Source organism: Daphnia pulex, chromosome 3 (genome assembly GCF_021134715.1).
Source record: "Daphnia pulex isolate KAP4 chromosome 3, ASM2113471v1".
NCBI classification, from domain to species: domain Eukaryota; kingdom Metazoa; phylum Arthropoda; class Branchiopoda; order Diplostraca; family Daphniidae; genus Daphnia; species Daphnia pulex.
This window is the reverse complement of record NC_060019.1, coordinates 8,623,929-8,643,601: the sequence shown is the minus strand read 5'-3', so window position 1 is coordinate 8,643,601 and position 19,673 is coordinate 8,623,929. Positions and strand designations below refer to the sequence as shown.

Sequence of the window (19,673 nt, the reverse complement as noted above, 5' to 3'; positions counted from 1 at the left end):
AATCGGTCCGATAGTGTCAAGAGTCAAAACGGCATCGTCAGCAGCTTGCGTGAACGCTAATAAGGTGGGAAGATGATGGTCAACTGAAGAAGCAGCCGAGTAAGCATAAGGCTCAAATGACAGGATTGTTCTTCTTCAACCGGTGACGTCATCAGGCAGAGAAAAACGTGGGTCCCATCGTGACGACGACACCTTCCATTATCTTTTGCCAGCAAGATCACCACAAAGTCCCGTAAGGAGTCGACTCGATTCATTGATCACGCACCAAGTTCAGTCTTTTGGACAGCGGCTACAAACAACTCCATTGAACAGGGGGGTTCGAAAAGAAAACGATGGAGGTGGTCTCCACATCGGTCCACCCAAAAGGGACCGGGGTTGAAACTGAACCTGCCAGTTAGGACACGGAGACGAGCCTACTTTTGTTCTGTTTGGCTTTTGGCCTTTTCTTTTTTGTTGACGTTAGGTGGAAGGCCGGCGTCATCATCCCGTTCAGTCCACATTGTGTTTAAGAAAAGCAGAGAGTTTCCTATTTGCTTTTGCGTCTTGTTGATTTTGGACAATCGCCAGTCCCGGAAAGACTTGTCTTCTATTCGTGCAGTTGTCTTATGTACATACACCCACGCTCGCACAAAGTCCTGGGCAAGAACAACAACAACAACAACAACAGCTCGGAACTCATTACCGACGACGTCCGTACTACTGGCCAAACGGAAGAGAAAAATTTGTGTTTGTTTTTTTACACGACGGGAGGTGTGCAAAAAAATATTTTGAAAATGGCGCCTTGATTTTTGTTTTCTGCCAGCCTCTCGGTTGGGTGGAAGGAGGATCGACAACTCCATCAATGTCGTCAAAATCTCACGCGAAGGTATTCCTCGTTATTATTTTTATTCAATATCGGATTTTGATCGGATTCATTTTTTCTTGCCAAATGATTTCCAAGAAATGTCTCTCCGGTTCTCTTTTTGTTGTTGTTCGTTGTTTAACTTTCACGTAGTAACTGGCGCAATTGCGAGTTAGCTGGGCAAAAAAAAGCGCTGATGTAATAACAAGAGAGTCTAACGGTAAAAAACCCAAGGATCGATGGCGACGACGACGAGATTCCTCCGATGTCGAAAGAAGTTTTTTTGGACATCAGCAGGTTTTGGCCTATTTTTGTTGTTGTTTTGTTTCTTTTTTTGGGTGGGTGGGGAGGAGGACCTGACTCGTTTGGTTTTCTTTTCAATTCTGCAAACGTTTCGCGCGCGGTTCTCTAACGGCGTATCGCCAAAATCTCTCCACAAACGAGACGACGGGGGGAATCAAGACCAATCTCGCAGCCAAGGCAACAGACGAGAAAAGCATTGTTGTCTTGGGTTGCCGCCCAAAAGGACACGTCGACCGTGAATCGGTGAATGTGGCATCAAGTCGACCATCAAAAAAAGCCAAAAAGCCAAAGAAAAATTGAAAAGAAAAGAACTAAATCAAACGGCAATCTAACAAGAAAACTCCTCCCCGATTCTTTTCTTTTTCCTTTTGAAATGCATTCGAAAATGGGCAACGTGAGAGAGACTCACCGTGCAGCTACAAAAAGCGTTCGGTCGTGAGTCGAATTGCTCGCTTCAATCCATCGCCGTCTTTATTTGGAAAAAACAACAATGGGCCGCACACAGTCTTTGATTTCTTTTAATAATAGCCATAATAATAACCCGCTTTTTCGTTGTTTTTTTCGCTCCCCCGTCATAAGTTTTGTTTTATTTTATTTTTTTCTGACACGGTTGCGGGGAAGGTTCGAGTCGTTTGCATAATGATAACTCGACAGACAAGATCAGAAAAACCTACAAAACAAAATGATTCAACAAATGTCAGAGAGGTAAAACTGAAACAAGAGCCACTTGTTCGCCACGGATGAAGAGCTGCTGGACGTGCCTCTGGCACAGCTCCTCTCTCCGGTCAATCGGTTGACGTTGGATCGCCAATCCCGTCAAAGGATCGCTCTTTCTCTGATTCGACGGTCCAGGAGCCGAGGGGATTTTGTCTTTACTGTCGTCGCTAGACGTCGTCGTCAAGGAGCCGAGGGCCTCTGTGATTTGATCTACCGGACCTGAACGAAAAAAAAAAAAAAAACACAAACCGCAACATTTTTAAAAATAGAATCAAGTCAGTGGCTAATTGACGGCGACCTTCCCTTCGTTCTTCTTTTTCTTTTCGACTTGATTTTTTGGCTTTTCTCTGGTCGAGGACTCGCCCAATTGAGAATTGACCCTGGCCACGATTGTGAAGTTGTGAACTTGAAGGTTGGAAGAAAAAGAGAAAGAAAGACGTGCTAAAAGGTGCGCCAATGTCACACGATCCTACCGCCTAGTCCGTACCAAAGTTGTTGTCCCACAAGGACCCCACCCGCGTTTTTATTCCCCCCCGTTTCAACATTTTTCTTCGCTTTTTTCCATCAGCTGTTGGTTGCCTTCTGCCCGGGGTCTGGTCCCGTCCGTGTGCCCATAAACGCCAAAGAAAACCGAGTCAAGCGGGCGGGATTGGAACGGTGAAGGTTTCCGGCCAAGGTCATCAAGCTCAACATTGCACACTGACGCGGAGATTCTTGACGTTTTGTTTGGATTAAAAAAGAAAAAAAAAACGGGAAAAGGAAGAATTTCTATCACATTTTTTCTTGTTTAATTTAAGCAATCGGATCTTCATTAACATGGGCGGACCAGCCATTACGATGATGATTATGGTAATATTTCAGGGCTGCATTTTGTTTTTTCTTTCTCTTCGACTTCGTCGTCAAAAAGACGCCGAACCGTTTTGAAATAAGAAAACAGAGCAGAGGAGGAGATCGTCAACGGTCGGGACCCGTTATTAGATAACAACAGGAGAAGAAGGGAGGAGGAGGAGCTGGCAGTCGAGTCAGGTGTCTCTTTTATTACGAAACCAAAAAATATGCCCAGTAAAATATACAAATGGAAGCTGATTCTCATTTCCTCGAATTTGTAAGCACTTTGCGCCTTTATTACAGATCCCCCCAGCAGCTCTTGAAAAATTCGGGACCCAAGGCGGGGCAGCTGGTAAAAAGAAGGGTGTGTGCACTTTTCTAAGGTAGTCAGGAACTTTTGCGAAATAAAAAAAAGGGGCAAGCCGAAGAATGAAACGATGACCGCCGGCTATCCTTTTGATTAGATCGTGCCAAGAAAAAAAAAAAATACTTGTGTTTCTTTTATATTTTTAAATAGAAAATTTGCGTTCGCAAAAGTGTTACAGTTGCCGACCTTGTCCTCGACCAATTGCGTCAAATAAAAAACAAGGCCCATATCACCCTTGAAATGAGAAAAAAACAAAGCGGGAGGAGTATAGCCCAAACTAGCGTGTAACCTCCAGCGTGAAGAAAGCGACCTTAAGGGAAGGATGGAGATGCCTGTCTTTTTTTTTTTCAACCAACTCGAGAAATTGCATTCGAGTGACGCTGTTTTGAACGAACGCAGTGTGTCGATTGGGCGGTCTATAAGGACAAGTTTACCTTGAGACTAAGGTCAGGTTCCCAATCTCAGACAAGGAGTCGGTTGTGCTGACACGCGTCCCTGTCGTATACATTTAGCCTTTTTGCTTATAATACCCTATTGTTGTTATTGGTCGGTCGGTAAACAATCCTTTTTTTTTTTTCTTTTGACCGTCAAAATGCCCGATTCCCTTCTTGTTGATTTCATTTCGTTCGTTCAGTCGCAGGTGCAAAACTATTGCGAAGGTGAGTGAGTAACGCTGAGAGAGAGAAGGAGAGAGAGGCTGTCGATTGAAGGTCAGTTGGCGAGCTCGTATTTCGGTCAGCCAAGGGCGAGGTGAATAAGAAAGGATTACGTAGCGTAGTGTGGGTAGTAGCTAGGACTAGGTACGTGTGTGGCAAGGTTTCTGGCCAACACGTCAACAAGGAGCGTTGACGGACGTTTTCTTTTCACGGGAAATTTGTTCGACCAAGCGCGGAGAAAATGGCAGTTTTTCTTTTTAAAAACGAAATAATAATGTAAATGAAACGTTACCCAAAATGGGAGTCTTCCTGTGGCGCCGACGCGTAAATGTTTCGTCGACGTCGGTCATTGCCAAGTTCCACTGTTTATCGAATGCGGCGATGTAGCCGATGCAGAAACCGCGGATCCACGTCGCTCCTCGTATCCAAACCTGAACGAAAATAAAAAGCAGACAAATTCATGACCAAAAGGAAACGTTGAACTGTGCGTGCGGACGCGACGCACCCAACGGGTCAGACAATCCGGTCTCATCCGCACAGATGCAGATGTCCCACTCGTTCGGGCGCCGATGCCAAAATATATACCCAGGCAGCAATAATAATAAAAGATCAAATGGGAGACGAACCCGAGTCAAAACATTTTAGAAGGAAAGAAAAAGAAAAAAAAATCGTCCCCCGATCAAGTTCCCCCCATCAGTTTCTCCATGTCCATTCTGACTGCCTCTTCTTGCCAAAGGATTTTTTTTTTATTTTCTATTTTTTGTTTGGTTTTGTTGAAAGAAAATTTAGTATTTTTTATTTTCTTTCGATTTTCTTCGGTTCCTCCCGACCGTCGTCTCACGAGTTGAGCGACCCAAGAATCTAACGGTACTCTTGCCTCTTTATTTTGTGGGGGGGTTCTCTCTGGCTGTGGGCGGCTCTCTGCCTTCACGGTTCGACTGTTGAGAGAATGAAAAGAGGGAGAGACAGACGGACAACAACAACGTAGGTAAGAAAGAAAGAAAAAAAAAACACGAATGGAAAGAGAATGAGAGAAGAAGGACTCGGGCCATGGGAAGGAATCAGTCGGGACGTATTATTTCATCTTCGTCGTGTGTTCACTCACAACAACAGGTGAATCTAAGCGGAAAAAAAAGATGACGATGATGAAAAAATTCTCTCTCTTTTCACCCCACCCAACAAGAAAAACCAGAGGGGGGTAACCCGAGACCCCAAAAACTTCTTATTTCACTTGGCGCACAACTTTTTTTTATTTATCGGCGAATGCAAAATAGTCGACAGACAAAATCTACTCTGAATTTCGTTCGTCCCTGTAAAACCTGTAAAATTCTTTGTGTGTGAAAATCCCAGAAAAAATCCCTAGCCGATTTGACGCAGATACGTACAAAGTTGCGCATGGCATCTCTCGATTCATTACAAATATTTTGCATCGCGCGATGTGCATGTCGTTGTTTCGGGAGTCCGCTAACGGCGCGTCTACTACGTTGCATATGTATGTAAAAACGCTTCGTTCGTCGGTCGGCGTGCATGACCTACTCTCTGCTGGTTGAACCGTGAAAGAAGGTAGATAGAAAGAAAGAAAGAAAAAAAAAATCTACTCAACTATTCAAAAAAGGGAATGTAAAAATGAAGAAAAGATTTTTGTTTCCCTTCCAAAAGAAGAAAGAAGAAAATGAGTTGGAAAATAAATTTAAAAGCCGAACAGAAGAACCCCCCTTGGTAAAAAGAAAAAAGAAGAATCAAGATTGAAGAAAGAATAGACGGAGAGAACCACTTGTGTCGAACAACACAACAACAACAATTCCCTTTAAATCCCATTTTCTTTCTCTCTTCACAGATAGGAGGATTGTCTTTTTCTATTCATCGCTCCCCTCTCTTTCTCCACACAACGCACACCTACACACACTAGAGTCTCTCAACTACTTACTATGACTATAACCCCCGATAGGCGAAGATTGCGCAACAACCAGAAACCCCGGGACCCGTTATCTTCTCCCTTCTTTCTAGCTCCTTTCGGATATTTATTCTTGATGATCAAGGATGATTATAAATACATCTTCTTCTCTCAAAGAAAATCAAAAGCGGTTTGAGCCTCCTTGTGATTTCAGACAACTTGGAATGTCCACCCCCTGAAGCCTCAGCATCCCTCCCAAACAACAACATTACACACATGCAGCACCCCCACTACCGTATGCTCTAATAAGTAGACTACTTGGTCCTAAAAGAATGTTCAATTATTCTGCCCTCTCAAACTTTTAACTGTTCCGGAAAACAAGAGTTCAATGCCGACAAGGAAAAGGGGGGAAAAAAAAGAGCAACAGGAGATAAGCTGCCATTCAACTCGCTATACCTATGCTATAAGAAACAATACTTGAGACAGGTCCTTTTGTAAGAAAATGGTAAAAAGAATGGCATCGATAACCCGAGGGCTCGTCTGGTGATGACTAAATGGCGTGGCATGAACTCGTCCGTCTCAACCCATCAATGGAGGATTCAATCGTTGCCGGTCAAGCGAACCAAAATAATCAAAGAAACAAAAAAAAGTAAGAAAAGGAACACATTTTGACGTCACAGGAAATTGATTGAAGAGGTTGGAATTGACGAAAATAAAGAAAAGAAAAAAGCTGCCCCGACACATATATAAGAAATCTCTTCATGCCCTTATCGACGGGGAAAAAAGTTGGAAGGAGGGGGGGAGGGAAGTTTCGGGTTCAACGTACGATCCGAAAAGAAACGACCGTTCATTATTATTACACGTTCGATACGGAACGAGAGAGGAGGGATCGTAAGGACATGTGATAACATACCACACCAGGAATTATAACTTGAGCGCTTGTTGCTTCCCGAAGGCAGCAGCAGCAGTAGAAAGGGACGACTTTTGGGTACGTACACGTAATCGACTCTACACAAACTGAGAAAAAGCACCGGGGGTTGTTGCCCTCTCTACACTGGGCTACCGAACGCTTGGCGCCTTATATATACTTTCATCTACTATTTTTCCTGGCGCTTGCTTCCTTCCCTTTCGTTTCCTTCCTCGAAAACTCCCCTTCGCTTGGTTACAATGCACGTAGGTGGTTTGTAAGAATGGCAGAAGAAAAAATAACTTGTACAACGTCGTCGTCAACAACTTGTCGATACAAAAGAAAAACTACGACAGGAAATGGCTACGAACGAAATATGTCCGTGTTCTCTTTCCTCGCGAAACTTCCCAAGGAGCTGCTCCACCTTCGCTTTTCCGAAACCATTTCTATACGCCTCTTGCAGTTGTCCATGTGACTTGTGTGTTTGACATCACCAAGTTGTCCAAGTTCGCTTCCCAACTTGGGAAACGTGTAACAAGTTGACAATTTCGGGCATCCTCCCAAGTTTGGGTGGGGACCATCTATCCAAATGCAAGTTTCTCTGTCGCTCTCGTGAAATGAGATTCTTGCACACGAACAGAATCGTCGATAGTCGTAGAAATTCAACCAAGAGACGGTGAACGAAGAAACAAACGTCAGTTGACTACCGTCAAAGTGATTTTTCAGGGTAGGGGTACCGTGCCGTACCTTGACTCGCGTTTTGTTGATCATGCAATTGCGTAGGACGCTCATAGGACCTCTTGTGACCTCGTCCATGCGCGTGAGTAGATTACGTTGCGGCCGACTCCGGCCTCGGCCCATAACCGGTTCTGAAAATGATATACAACAGTGACCACCAATCAGTATTCGTCAATTCCCTTTTTTTTAAATAAAAAACATAATGTAAATTATTAACATTTTCAACAATAAATTGTTTAGACCAAATCTAGCCTACAGGTTGTGGTTGTAATTTAGCGGCCCAGTGTAGTTTCGTCTCCATACAGGGAACGCACCGTCTTTCATAACCGTTCTTGTCTTTTTGGTTTTTTTTCGCCATTCAAATTATTACCTGTTGCTTCTTTCTCTTGAAGCACCTTTTCTCCCGGCGGGCATGGTTATTTATTTTCAGTGTTTTTTGTTTCTATCCCTTTACTTCCTTTCTTTACATTTTTACAATAAGCCCTTGTTGGACGATGTGGGTCAGTGAGGGCATGCGCAAACACCACCGACGGGCGAGAATGGAATACCACAGTCTATGCATGGCGAAGACTATAATAAAAGAAAAAAAAAGCCAAACATTTAAGAAGAAAAAAGGAAACAGGTCCCTCCCTCCGCTTACGCATACATTTACAGGAGACGGGGGGAAAAAAAGGGTTGTTGCATCAGCGGCAATGGCCCTCGACGATAGGGTTATAGAGCGTGAGTAGCGCAATTTGAATGCCATCCGGCGAAAAGCAAAAAGAGAAGCAGAAATAAAGAAAAAGAAGAAGCAGCAACTCTTTCTCGGACATTCCAAAACGGGTCGTCGTCTTGTGTTGGCCGGAACGATGAGGCCATATCTTTCGTCTGAATGGTGCAACATTTTTGAGTAGGGTGTGGGTGGTTGGCTCTTGCGCCGCTTTTTTTGACGACACTCGGCTCTCTTTTTAAGTGCCTGCGAGTGTGAGTGAGATTGGGCAAAAAGATATTCGATACAGCCGTATAGCAGCGGGCGGGATCGCGCAATCCATTCCAAAGGTTTTGACAGTAAAACGAAAAGGACCAACTACCAAAAACGAACCAACATCAAATGCCCTTCGAGCCATAAGAGGCAGCAGTAGGAGTCGCAGAAGAATAAACAAGACCTAATCCCAACCTACCGTTACATCGCCGTAGCGACGACACGATTTTAGCGAATAAAAGAAACAACGCAGGAGAAAGAAAAATAAAAGGTGGGCAGGGACCTGAGGTTTTTGCTTTCCTCGGCACAGATTTCAGCGACGCAGCGTTTTTTGTTTGTTTGTTAGGACTCGCACACGTGCGGCACGAAGGCTCGCATTCGAAATCAAATCACTATACATTGCCGTTCAAACGTAATAGCCATGGCCTATTAAATGCGGAACTAAGTGACCGTGACGTCGGGAAAATTGAAGCGGAGAGATTTCTTGTTCCGATTTTCAGTCAGTCAGTCAGTCTATTTTTATTATTTTTTTTTTATCAGATCTGGTTTTTGTTTTTATTGCGCAAGTTTTGCGGTCGTGAGCCTAGTGGAAGCTTAGGACATCTAGCGGTTGTCTTACAAAATCAACAGCAAGGATAGGCTACTTGTAGAATATACGAAAACTAGTTACCAATTACCAGGGAAAATGTATGCAATCATGCAAGACTTGCTTGTCATGTGCAATTAATGCATTGCAATTACCTTGATGGGGAAGAAATTTTCTCTTTAATGGGTTGAGACTGTTAAGGGTGTTGATGGTTGCTTGATTGCTCTCACGAGTACTTGGTCCTGCACCCTGAATTTGAAAAAAAAAAACAAATCAAAACTGGACGCATATCAACTGTAACTACTAGTTCTAAATGAAATTAAATCAAAGTTTTATAACTCTGAAATCACACGACCAAATGAAATCTTACATCGCCTTGTGCTTGTTTTGCTCTTGCACGATTTAACATCGAAACGAATTGTCCTAAGTTGTCGTACATCGGCGCTTCGGGAACAGGGACGGTGACATCGGGACTTAACAATGCCTCTAGAGCGTTGAATTCACTTGATGAAAAATCCAATTCATTTGGTTTATCCATTTTTATTTAATACAAACAAATTTTTCCTTCGACTGAACCGTGAAGAAATCAAACCTGAATTAATCTGTCGTCTGCTGAAATAAACAACAATATTGGATGTTGCCAAGTCTCTCGATAGGAGACAGCTACCTGAAAAGATGATAGATGGCGCTGTCCTCTTATGAATAATAAGAATAATATTATGAACGATATGAATTTCAATAATTGAGGGGTTATTTTATACGTATTTATTATACAATATTTTGATTAAATCAACAGCGTGGATTAGCTAACATTTTATCATCATAGATATGTTTCATTTTAACTTTGTATGAGTTGTTTGATAATGTTAAGAACGCCATTGTTTAAAAATGCATATTTAACTAAATATTTAACATTTATCTCATTTGACAGGTATGAAGTACACAGAAGAGGTTCTTTCCGCTTGAATTTTACATATGGGATTCACCTAGTTGTTGCCTTTTTACACACGGTATTTTTATAGTATAATATTTTCTTTAATTTACCATTTACATTTTATTTCCAATTTTTCATCTAGATTACATTTTTAAAAGGATTTTAACATCCTTTTGATAAACGTGCACTTTTCGAGTCATCATCAAAATCATGCCTTTCATTGATGACGACTTGTTGTGGTGTCCCGATAATGACGGGAGAATGGTCGATCTCTCATGTTTGGTAAAATTTCAGTTTTAATCAAAGCTTTCTTTTAATTCATTAAAATTATGTTAGTGAAAACATCTTATCATCTAAAAAAAATTACATCTGCAAAAATGAAATTAGGAAATTGAAATGCAGCCGCTAGATGGCTGTTTGTATTTTTCACGATAGAAAAAACCACGTGTTGATTTGTCTCTTTGTTTAGACTGCCGCTCAGAGTGTCCAACCGACTGCAGTCCCGCCACTTAATCAAGGAGGCGAGTTCTCAGACCTGACCGAACTCTCACACGCTGACCTGAATGGCCTCGTGTCTGAGATTGAAGGCGAGGATGAAATCTTCAAACAGTTTGGGAACTTCGAACTGGACAACATTTTCGCCGAGTTTGACGAAAAAGTGAGATTAACTAGTTTAAAAGACTTTTTTTCTGCAAATTTATGAGATGCATAATTATGTTTTTGTTTCAAGGTTGGGGATTGCTCTACATTGCTCAGCAATCACACAGAGGCTGATGATTTTCTCAGGAAACGATTAGCCAAAAGAAACTATTTGGAAGAACACAGAGAAGTAAAACTAGTATAATAATTTCTGGTAGGCTCAGAATGTCAATGGTTTCGTTTTCATTAACAGAGCTCCCACTTTTGCAGCAATGGGGTTGTTAGCAGTAGTAATCAAATACAGTGCAGTAGCTCCATATCAAGTGATGACTGCCACAGCCTGCAGTTGGGAAGTAGCGTGGAGGGTGCCACTATCTCAGTCAGAGGCAGTATTACCTTGAGCAGTGGTCGCTACCTGCCTTCCATGAATGCCAACCATCAAGTGAACCTACCCATGTCGTATGGAGAGCCATCAACTCCACCATGCTCCTCTTCCACTTACATCTCTCTCTCGAGTGCCACACCAACCCTATCTAGCCTCCTCAACACACCCTCTCTTCACAATCAGTCGTCGAATTTGCTGAAGAGCGTCAATACCTCGTCCCCATCGACGCCCGTCTCTTCTCGGACAACCAGTAGTCATTTCGTTAATTCCCCACTGCCATCACTTATCAAGAATAAGAACATTGTCGCCGCCAACCCGCTTTTAGCCGGTACCTATCACTTTTAAATGTTGATTTGTTTTCCTATTTTACTTATCCTTGCAATTTGTCCTCCTCATTCAGAGAAACTTGCGGCACCGGCCGCGCCCCTGCCTCCGACCTCATGCGCCGCGTTAGCGCTGAGTTTAGGCATAGGACCGATCAAGGAAGAGCCTCCTTCATCGCCCCGCGCCATGTCTCCCTTCTCGATGCTCACCTCTTCGTTGAACGTCGACTGTGACAACCTCCAACCATCTTTGCCTTCACCAGACTCGAGCAAAGGTAGGATGAGTACTCCTTGTAATTATTAGAGTATCTGGCCGTTAGATGGCGTTTGCGTTGCGTTTTTCCTTGCCGGGTCCTCAATTGGCCGGATTCGGTTGAGCTTCTCGTCGGTTTCCGCTGAGCTCCTTTTCATCGAACGTGTCCGACTCACTGACGTCAGCGCCCTGATTGCTAAATACTAAGGATTCTCTGGAGTGAAAGAGGTAGAAAGACAAACAAAGAGCTTGGTGGTACAAAGGAACAAGTGTGTGTGTGTGATGGCGTCCATGACGTACGGTTCCTTCCTCTTCGTGATCCCATCGTCTTTCCTTTTTATTTCCCTATCCGCATCCGTCCAATTATATCCAGCTCCCGCTCTCTTTATCACCTCCCCCCGCCCCCGTTAAGTCTCTCGCGTTGCTAGCGCGCTTTGATCACGCGCGCACACACAAGACGCAAGAGTTTGAGTTGCTCATTAAGAGCGAGGAGCGTGAAAATGGGCTGGATCTACTTTCGCTAGAATCTTCCATCACCATGGCATACAAAACAATCGACATCAAAGGCGAAAAAAAAGGAGGAAGAAGGAGAGTGTCCTCGTGGAAGACGAGTAGGCTAGTACCTAAGACGATAGGATGACATTGACGTCAATGTTCCTCTCTCTTTCTTTTCGTACGTTTACGCATAGGTATACGTCCGAATGAAAGAAAAAAAATGTCTGTATCTTTTCCCCTTTTGCTTTTGTGCGAGGGAGGGTTTTGGCCCATTTCGTGGGATCCTTCCTGCAGATTGAAGGGGGGGGGGGGGATTCCATCAATCTTGAAGATTAATCTTGATGAACCCCTTGCCTCTTGAGTTCGTTTGGTGCCCCCCTCTTTTCACTCAGCAGCATCATCACTAGCAGGGGCAATTTAAAATCCTAAACGTGAGCAAGAGAAAGGCAGGGACGAGACTAATTGGAGGAGGGAGGATCGTTTTGGCAGAGGAGCCAAGCTAAAGCCAAAGCCCAGGGCCAATCACTTTGTTTCCCAATCGTTGAAACAAACATTGAAGCCAAAAAAGAAATGTGCCGCATTCTTATATATATATATCAATTTTGATTTGTTTTGAATCGACGCCACCACCTCCTCTTTTTTGTTTTCAAAGTAAAAAAATCCTGACCTAAGCAAAGGAGCAGGGTGCCACCACCATCTGGAGTTTGTTCCTCATGACCTTTGAGTCAGTTAATTTAAAGCCCAGATATTGGCGCCGTGTGACGTCTGCTGCGCGAGCTGACAAAAAAGATGTGGTGTGGTGCTTGATTGGTTGAAGCAAAACTTGCGTCACTCATAGTCCTTTTTTCTCCTAGCTCTTTTTGTGGGTTTCTTTTTCGTCGAGGGTATCGCGTGTTGACATGCTTGTCGTGCAGCATCCGAGAACTCGTTAGATGTCGTCGTGAGTTCTTTCATAATAAATGGTGAACTTTTAGCCGGGCCTTGATGAGCAAGATGACAGTCTGATAGAAGGAACCCCCCCGCCAGCACCCCAAAAGTTTTTGATTATTTTATTTTTCCCTCATTTTTTTTTTTAAAGAGAGGCCTGTTTGGGTTTATTATTATTACTCTACCAAAGAGGCGCTGTTTGGGAATCATCTATCATTCAGCCGGCATCATATTCTCTGTCAAGTCTCAAAACTTTTTGTTCATCGCGTATGCACTAAAAGTTTTTGCTGTTGTTGTTGTTGTTAGGCAGAATGAGAAGTCGCTTGACGACGAAAAGGGACATGGATGATTATGACAGTTTGCCGTGACACACAGAGTCGTTGGTGGTAGTAGTAGTTGTAAGTTTTGAGCGAGAGTTTTCACGTGGATTGACAAGGTCCATCAACTTTTAGTCTTGATTCTCTTGTTCCTTTCTGACTGACGACTTTGGCACGAAGTCTGGATGCAGTTGGGTAAGCCAGGATTGGTCCTAGCGACAAGTGATCGTGTATGTGTGTGTGTGTGTGTGTGTGTGTGGTGGGGTCGTTTCGCTTGTGCTCTCGATTTCTCCTCATAGTTGGGTTCCGTTACGGTGAACATTAGCCGAGCAACAGCGAGAGAAGCCAGCGAGTACGCACGGACTCGAAAAAGACACAACTCACGCAGACACATGGACAGACAGACGCGGACTTATTTCTATATTTCACGAAGGGTTATTTCGGTATTTATAAATGCAAGCAACACAGCGGAGGGAGGAACGCGGGCGCGGTAACTTTTTAGTAGTATTAGCGGTGGTGTTGTATAGTTGTAGAGGCCGTTCCGAAGGGCAAACAGCTTTCCGTGTCTCTTTGGATGATCGCCCATGTTTATTTCAGTCGGTAATGAAAAAGAGAGCCCCCCCAGACTGGAGGAAGAGGACTAAAGATTTTTTAACCCGTGAACAGCAACAACAAAGGTGAAAAAAGACACGGAAGAAAACAGAGAGAGAGAGAGAGTCTGATGCCTTTTTCTATATCTATAATTAAAATTTGGAAGAGGCATTCGAGTCCTGCGATAACAACAACAGTTCACGCAACATCGGCTTTGTACACACACTCAGTCACGTCGACATCAAAAGATTTCTTTTTTCAAAAAAGGACGAAAATACACGTCGCAAGATATTTAAAGCCTGCGGGCGGCCTCCATATCTTTCGGTCGTTGGTCCGTTTGTTTATCCGCATTTTGTCCTGGGATGTGGGCTAGCAGTAACAGTAGTAATGTTACGGAGACGACGTTTAGTGTTGTTACGCAACTAGGCGGGGCACAACACGCAGAATAGGAGGATCTGACAGGTCCTCCCTCACCAGAAATTTAAAAGTCAGGTCGGAATTTCTCCACAATGATGTGTGTGTGTCTTTTCTTTTGCCTTACCAAATTCTTCTTATTCTTTTTCATCCGTGTTGTTGTGTTGTTGTTGTTGATAGTTGTGAGGAGGGGGCTATACCAGACAAACTTAATGGAGCCTAACTTTTTTTCTGCCTTCTCTGAACTCTCTTCTTCTTCTTCGCTGTCATTCCAATAAATAAATCCTCGCGTCGGAGAGTCGAGCAGAGAGTCAGTTGGGTATCGTTGCGTGATTTATTGGCCAACGTGTTTGTGACACGTAGCAGTAAGACGAAGAAGAAGTAGCCAACGTTGCGCCAAGCAACAAATCTGTCAGCCAGGCAAAGAAAGAAAAGAAAAGAAAAACCTGCGACTGAGACAACTGAACTATCGCGCGTAGAGCTAAAACTACCAAAGTGGAGTGCAATAATAATAATAATACGACCATATGTGTGTTCTTCTTTTTTTTTTTTCAAAATCCGAAACGATTCCACCGCGCGATGACTAACCGGAATTGAAAAACCACACTGCGTCAAAATTTCTTCTTTTTTTTCTTCTTCATCTTCTTCCACTCACGACGAAATCCCTCCCCGCCAATGAGAAATCTTAAAAAGGAGAAGAAGCGAAGGAATGTCGGGAGCGAAAAACATTTTCCGGATAGTTTGGATCTTTTTTGGTTTTCCAGCTTCCTCATCTCGTGTGTGTGTGTGTGTGGGGGGGAGATCAAAGGAATGTTGTTGCTCCTCTTTTTTATTTTCCATTTGGGTGTTTCTTGCTTCTCTATTCGTCTATGGGGGATGGCTCCTTTGGCTCCTTATCTGTCGTTTCGCGCGTCGTACAGGATAGGAGAGTCGACGTCCGGGCGGGCGGCGACTGGGTTCGACTTGGCTTGGCATTATATTTACTACTACTACTACCAGGGAGGCCCAGTAGGAGACTGCAGCCTCCCAAGCAATTGGTAGCTCCGTGATGGTGACAAAACGAAACGCCCGTCGCGTCTTGTCTGCCGACACGGCCGTGACCATTAGGCGGGCACCGCTGCTACTAGACTTACGCTACGTAGTACCAACTACTACGACGCATTCCTTTCTATTCTTTCTGGTGACGCAAATAGGCCGTCCGATTCCCTCCTTCCTTTCCCCTGTCTGCACGCACTACGCCACTAATTCTTGATATATTTGAAGTTTGAAATAGTCTCGTCGATCTCTCTCAGCTACTTCCTCCTTGTGACGCCAAACGCATAATGTCCATAGTTGTGAGGGTCGTGAATCAAAGTCCCGTCAGCAGATCCATAAACGAACCCGTATGTTGGGGCTCACGAGAAAAAAGCGAGAGAGGGAAATTTGAATAATAAACGATGACGTTCTTAATCGCTCCAGCTTGGAAACTCGGCACTTACGGTCGAAAAGAAAACGGGCTGGTTCTTATTTTCTGTGACCTTTTTTTTTCCTCAGCAACATTTCCCACTCCAACATGGCGCCGGAGAATATTAAAAACGTCGGTTGTTTTGTTTTCTCGCCGGTCGATAACGAATGTCAGTTGTAATAATCATGTGGGCAAGAAGCAGCGAAGCTGTGCTTCCTTTGTTTTTCATTTATCTTTTCGCCCTTCATCGCCATGATGATCGCGATCATTACGAGTGGTGAAGAGGAACGATTGGATATCGATCGCCGTAGTGAGAGAAAACCACTTGAGGAGGGGGGGGGGGCTGGGCTATGCTGTCTGGTTGTTTTTTCAATGATTACTCTTCGCTCCTCTTGGCGTTTGTGTTTGTTTTATATTAACGACCTGGAAATGAAAGAAAGAAAAACACAAATAACTCTGGAGACAATGACAGATGGGGAGTTCGTAATTTAAGTTGGATCCGACCAACAATTTTTCATTTGGAAACGCGCACACACACAAAAAATGGACTCTATCGAATTCAGGGAACGATTGGGGATGGAAATGAATCAATTGAAAAAGGCACAACTTCCGCGTTCTTTTCTTTTCCCTCTTTTAACGTCTTGTGTCTTTTATCGGTTCTTATTTTTCTCTTTCGCTAAATGAAATGTCGCCACAAACGGCGACGTGTACGGGCCCCCTACTACGGGCTTATATAAGCCCACTGTTGTGAGCGCCTACCTCCCACTAAAAATTTGAAGAAAGAAAGAAGAAAAAAAAATACCTTTGGCTATTTATAGCGACGGCTGGTGTATATTTATACCGGCCGCAAACGTGCTATATGGGATGTGTGTATATACATCGACGTACTCTTTTTCTTTTTGGGCTACTACGATTCAACGGGGAAAATAGAAAAATCAAGGGGGAAAAAAAATCAGGATCGCTTGGCTCGAGAGTAACTTGGCCTTCTTTTGTTTTTATTTTGTATTGCCTTTTTGCCTATTTTGTTTTGTATTCGATACTCTTCAGGCCAGTGGCCTCTTCTTATAGCCGTCCACATTTAGCAACATATATCGTGTGCATGGCGGGCCAGCAGTACAGTCCGTAGCGCCGCGCCCATCTCCCGAAGACGTGAATCTAATTCGGGGCTAGGTCTTTCTTGTGTGTGAGCGAGTGAGTGAGTGAGTGTGATGGACGACGACGACGCACCGTCACGGGGCTCCACCCTCTCGCCGGCTATAAATAAAGAAAAAAAATATATACATAACACCCCGGACATCTTCCTCTTTCCTAGTCGCAGTTGTAATAGGTTACGTTTCAAAACTTTCCTTCCTCGACCTGGAAATATACACAGAAAGTTCAAGGATCCGGTACGATGGGGGGAAAACAGTTTGCGAGTCGTATCGTTCCCCAAAGACGACGACGACACAGTTTGTCATAGGAACCAAAATAAAAAAAAATCGGTCCAAATCGACTGGGTGTCGTTGAGTGACGACAGGATTTTTCCTATTATTAAATTCGAGGAATCGTCGACCTTGCGTACATATTTCGAAAATTCAGGACCGAGGGAGAGGAGGGTTTAACGAGTTCCTCGTACATCTACGTCGTCATTGCCACCTCGCCAGTTTCGCTGGACTTTTGCGGGACGTTTTCTTTTCTTTTCTTGACGCCCCTGAAATAGCAGCGGAGCATTCCGCTGGGATGAGTCACATGTTACACAAGAAGCTGGTAGCAAAAAAAACAAATGCGAAAGAAAACAAAAGAAAACAAGGAAGAGCTTAAAACTGGGGGGATTATTATTATGTACGTCGTAAAGAAGAAAAAAAGGAAAAAGAAGGTACGAGTGGGTACCCAAAGTTCGTCACAAGTTTGGCCCGAATGGCATTTCCGCCTTCTTTATTCCCTTTTCTTTTTTTATTTTGAATTTTGCTCGGATAACTTTGCAACTGTCCCCTTAAAAAATGTGTGTTTTAGTTGCGGAGATTTTTACGATGCTCGCAGATGGTGTCATGATGATTTCACGCATGTTTTTTGGGTGGGGGGTTGGCGGGGGTTGGCGGCACCGAGAGAAAAAGAAGGTTGAATTTGCCGCTGGTGTAAGTTGCAAGGTTTTGTATGACGAAGAGGCCGAGTTGCTGATAATTGACACCTAGCGACGGCGACGACAAGGAGAGGGAACGAAGGAGCCGCCTCCCTTTTGGCGTGTCACATTTTATCTTTTTTCCTTTTTGTTCCTCGTGTTGTTGCGCGTCGCAGGCAGTGACTCAATCAACAGCTCGCCAGCGCATGTTGTAACCAACCACCACCCCTCAACACGAAAAAAGAGATAAAGGCTTAAGAAGAAGAAGAAGTGTGTAACGCACACCGAAAATGTGCGGCGCCCTTATAAAAAGCGAGCCCGACACACACACATATTGTCGGTATGTGTGCTGGCTCTCTTCCTTTCCGACTTTATTGGGAAATTGAAAGATGAGTCGCGAAGAGAGTCGGAGGTCATCCCTCAACGGACACGTGCCCGCCACTTTTGTGGGATGCGGCCGCCTTGTCATCTGCCCGGTTCCTATCGCATACCGACTCCCCTTTTTTTTATTTTTTATTTTTTATTATTTATAATTTTAAAACAAAACAACCGAAAAAGCCATTGGATCTCCTTGGGACGTATAGAAAGCTGAACTTTTTTTCACTTCATATTTTACTTATATAGTTCACAGTGTCCTCGTGTCGGTTAACGGTCGTTTACTTGCTAACCGGACCGGTTGCTGTCTCTCTCTCCTGGTGTAGTGTTAGTTTTTTGCGTCATCAAATTCGTTTCTTTCTCGGGTTCGTCGGCCCGTTTTCCAGGAATGAAGGACACCACTCACGCAAAAAGAAACAAAAAAAAAAAGAAGCGAGAGTGTATGTAGTTGTTTGGGTAGTGGTGCACTCTGGTGGAACAGCATCACGGATCCTTGTCTCTCTGGCACATTCCCTCGTTTTTTATTCGCTGCGGTACTCGGGACATGTTCCTTCTTCTTCTTCTTTTCGTTTTCTTCTACTTTGACGTGGTCCCATCGTCCCCTGGCGACACGGAACTGCACTCAATCCGGAAGCGATGGACATGGACGCAAAAGTCACTTTCGGATGTAACTTCCCTGACTGGACAGTCCTTCTTTTCTACCTTGTCTCGAATGTTTTGTGTCTTATTTTGTTATTGGGTCGACCATCGGCGACTTCTATTCCCGTCGGTCTGTCGGTCGACGGAACGCCCACGACGTTTGCTTTTCCGACCGCAAAACTGTCGTATTTCCCAGTCGCTTAGCACTGTGTGTGTGTGTTTTGTCTGTGTGTGGGTCTGCGACGGGTTCGGGGATACATTTCAATCTATTTCCAGACGATCCTTCTTCCTTCCTTCCTCCTCCTCTGGGTTGCGTCCCTTTTCATTTTCGTTAAGTGAAAAGGACCGCGTCGCCCTCCTCCTCCTTCTCCTCCTGGTAGACTCTTACATGCGTCACTGGACTAGATAGATGGATCGATGTGCATCTTTCTACTTTATCCGCAATCGAATCCATAACACCTTTGCCCTCTGCGCTGCGACCAGTTTTGTTGTCGGCAGCAACAAAAAAAAAGTTGGGAAAGAAGGAAATGTCATTAAACGAGGAATGTCTTTGGCTCTTCCAGCCGCTCGCACCGTACATCCCCCCCTCCCTAGAAGTTGTTGGCAGCTTTTAAAGCCAAATACGTCCAAAAAAGCACAGGCAAAGAAATGGGTGGCCGTTAATCAACGTGAAAATGTCGACTACTGCGCTATTTGACTGTATATATACTTGACCATAGCGAACGCATTTCACCTGTGTAGACAACGAGTCCCGAAATTCGAATTCCAGCACACCCAAAAATAGAGGGGAGGCAAAATTTTTGAAAAGAGAAATTCACGGCAGCTTCAAATGTCTTTTTACTGCTGCTGGATTTTGCGTCGTAAAATTGAAGGGGTCGACATAACGTGCGCATATTTTTATTTTTTTATTTTTAAACGATGGGAGAAAGAAACGGACATGATGTTTATTCACGGACTTTGGATCTTTTTTGTCCCTTTGTATTTCCGTAGCGCCTCGACCGTGTCGGCACTGCGCCGCCGTCCGCCTTTGTGGCCTCGTTA

General features: G+C 44.0%; 2 protein-coding genes across 6 annotated transcripts in view; one reads left to right on the top strand and one right to left on the bottom strand.

The window, feature by feature from the left end:
* The window catches only part of LOC124189898 (ecdysone-induced protein 74EF-like), a 55,765-nt gene that overhangs the window by 10,442 nt on the left and 25,650 nt on the right, over nt 1-19,673 (top strand). For all 5 annotated transcript variants that reach the window (XM_046582403.1, XM_046582408.1, XM_046582405.1 and 2 more), the window contains exons 3-8: nt 9,730-9,808; nt 9,875-10,014; nt 10,202-10,390; nt 10,463-10,561; nt 10,625-11,084; nt 11,157-11,354. In XM_046582403.1, the coding sequence (XP_046438359.1) occupies nt 9,943-10,014; nt 10,202-10,390; nt 10,463-10,561; nt 10,625-11,084; nt 11,157-11,354 (1,018 nt within the window). In that variant the 5' untranslated portion in view covers nt 9,730-9,808; nt 9,875-9,942. The remainder of the gene's footprint in view (nt 1-9,729; nt 9,809-9,874; nt 10,015-10,201; nt 10,391-10,462; nt 10,562-10,624; nt 11,085-11,156; nt 11,355-19,673) is intronic.
* LOC124189908 (U7 snRNA-associated Sm-like protein LSm11) lies at nt 1,593-9,419 on the bottom strand. The gene is made up of 6 exons (XM_046582420.1): nt 9,169-9,419; nt 8,954-9,047; nt 7,261-7,382; nt 4,005-4,143; nt 1,872-2,080; nt 1,593-1,814 (listed from the first exon to the last, which is right to left on the bottom strand). The coding sequence occupies exons 1-6, from the start codon at nt 9,334-9,336 to the stop codon at nt 1,731-1,733; spliced, it is 816 nt and encodes a 271-aa protein (XP_046438376.1). The 5' UTR covers nt 9,337-9,419; the 3' UTR covers nt 1,593-1,730.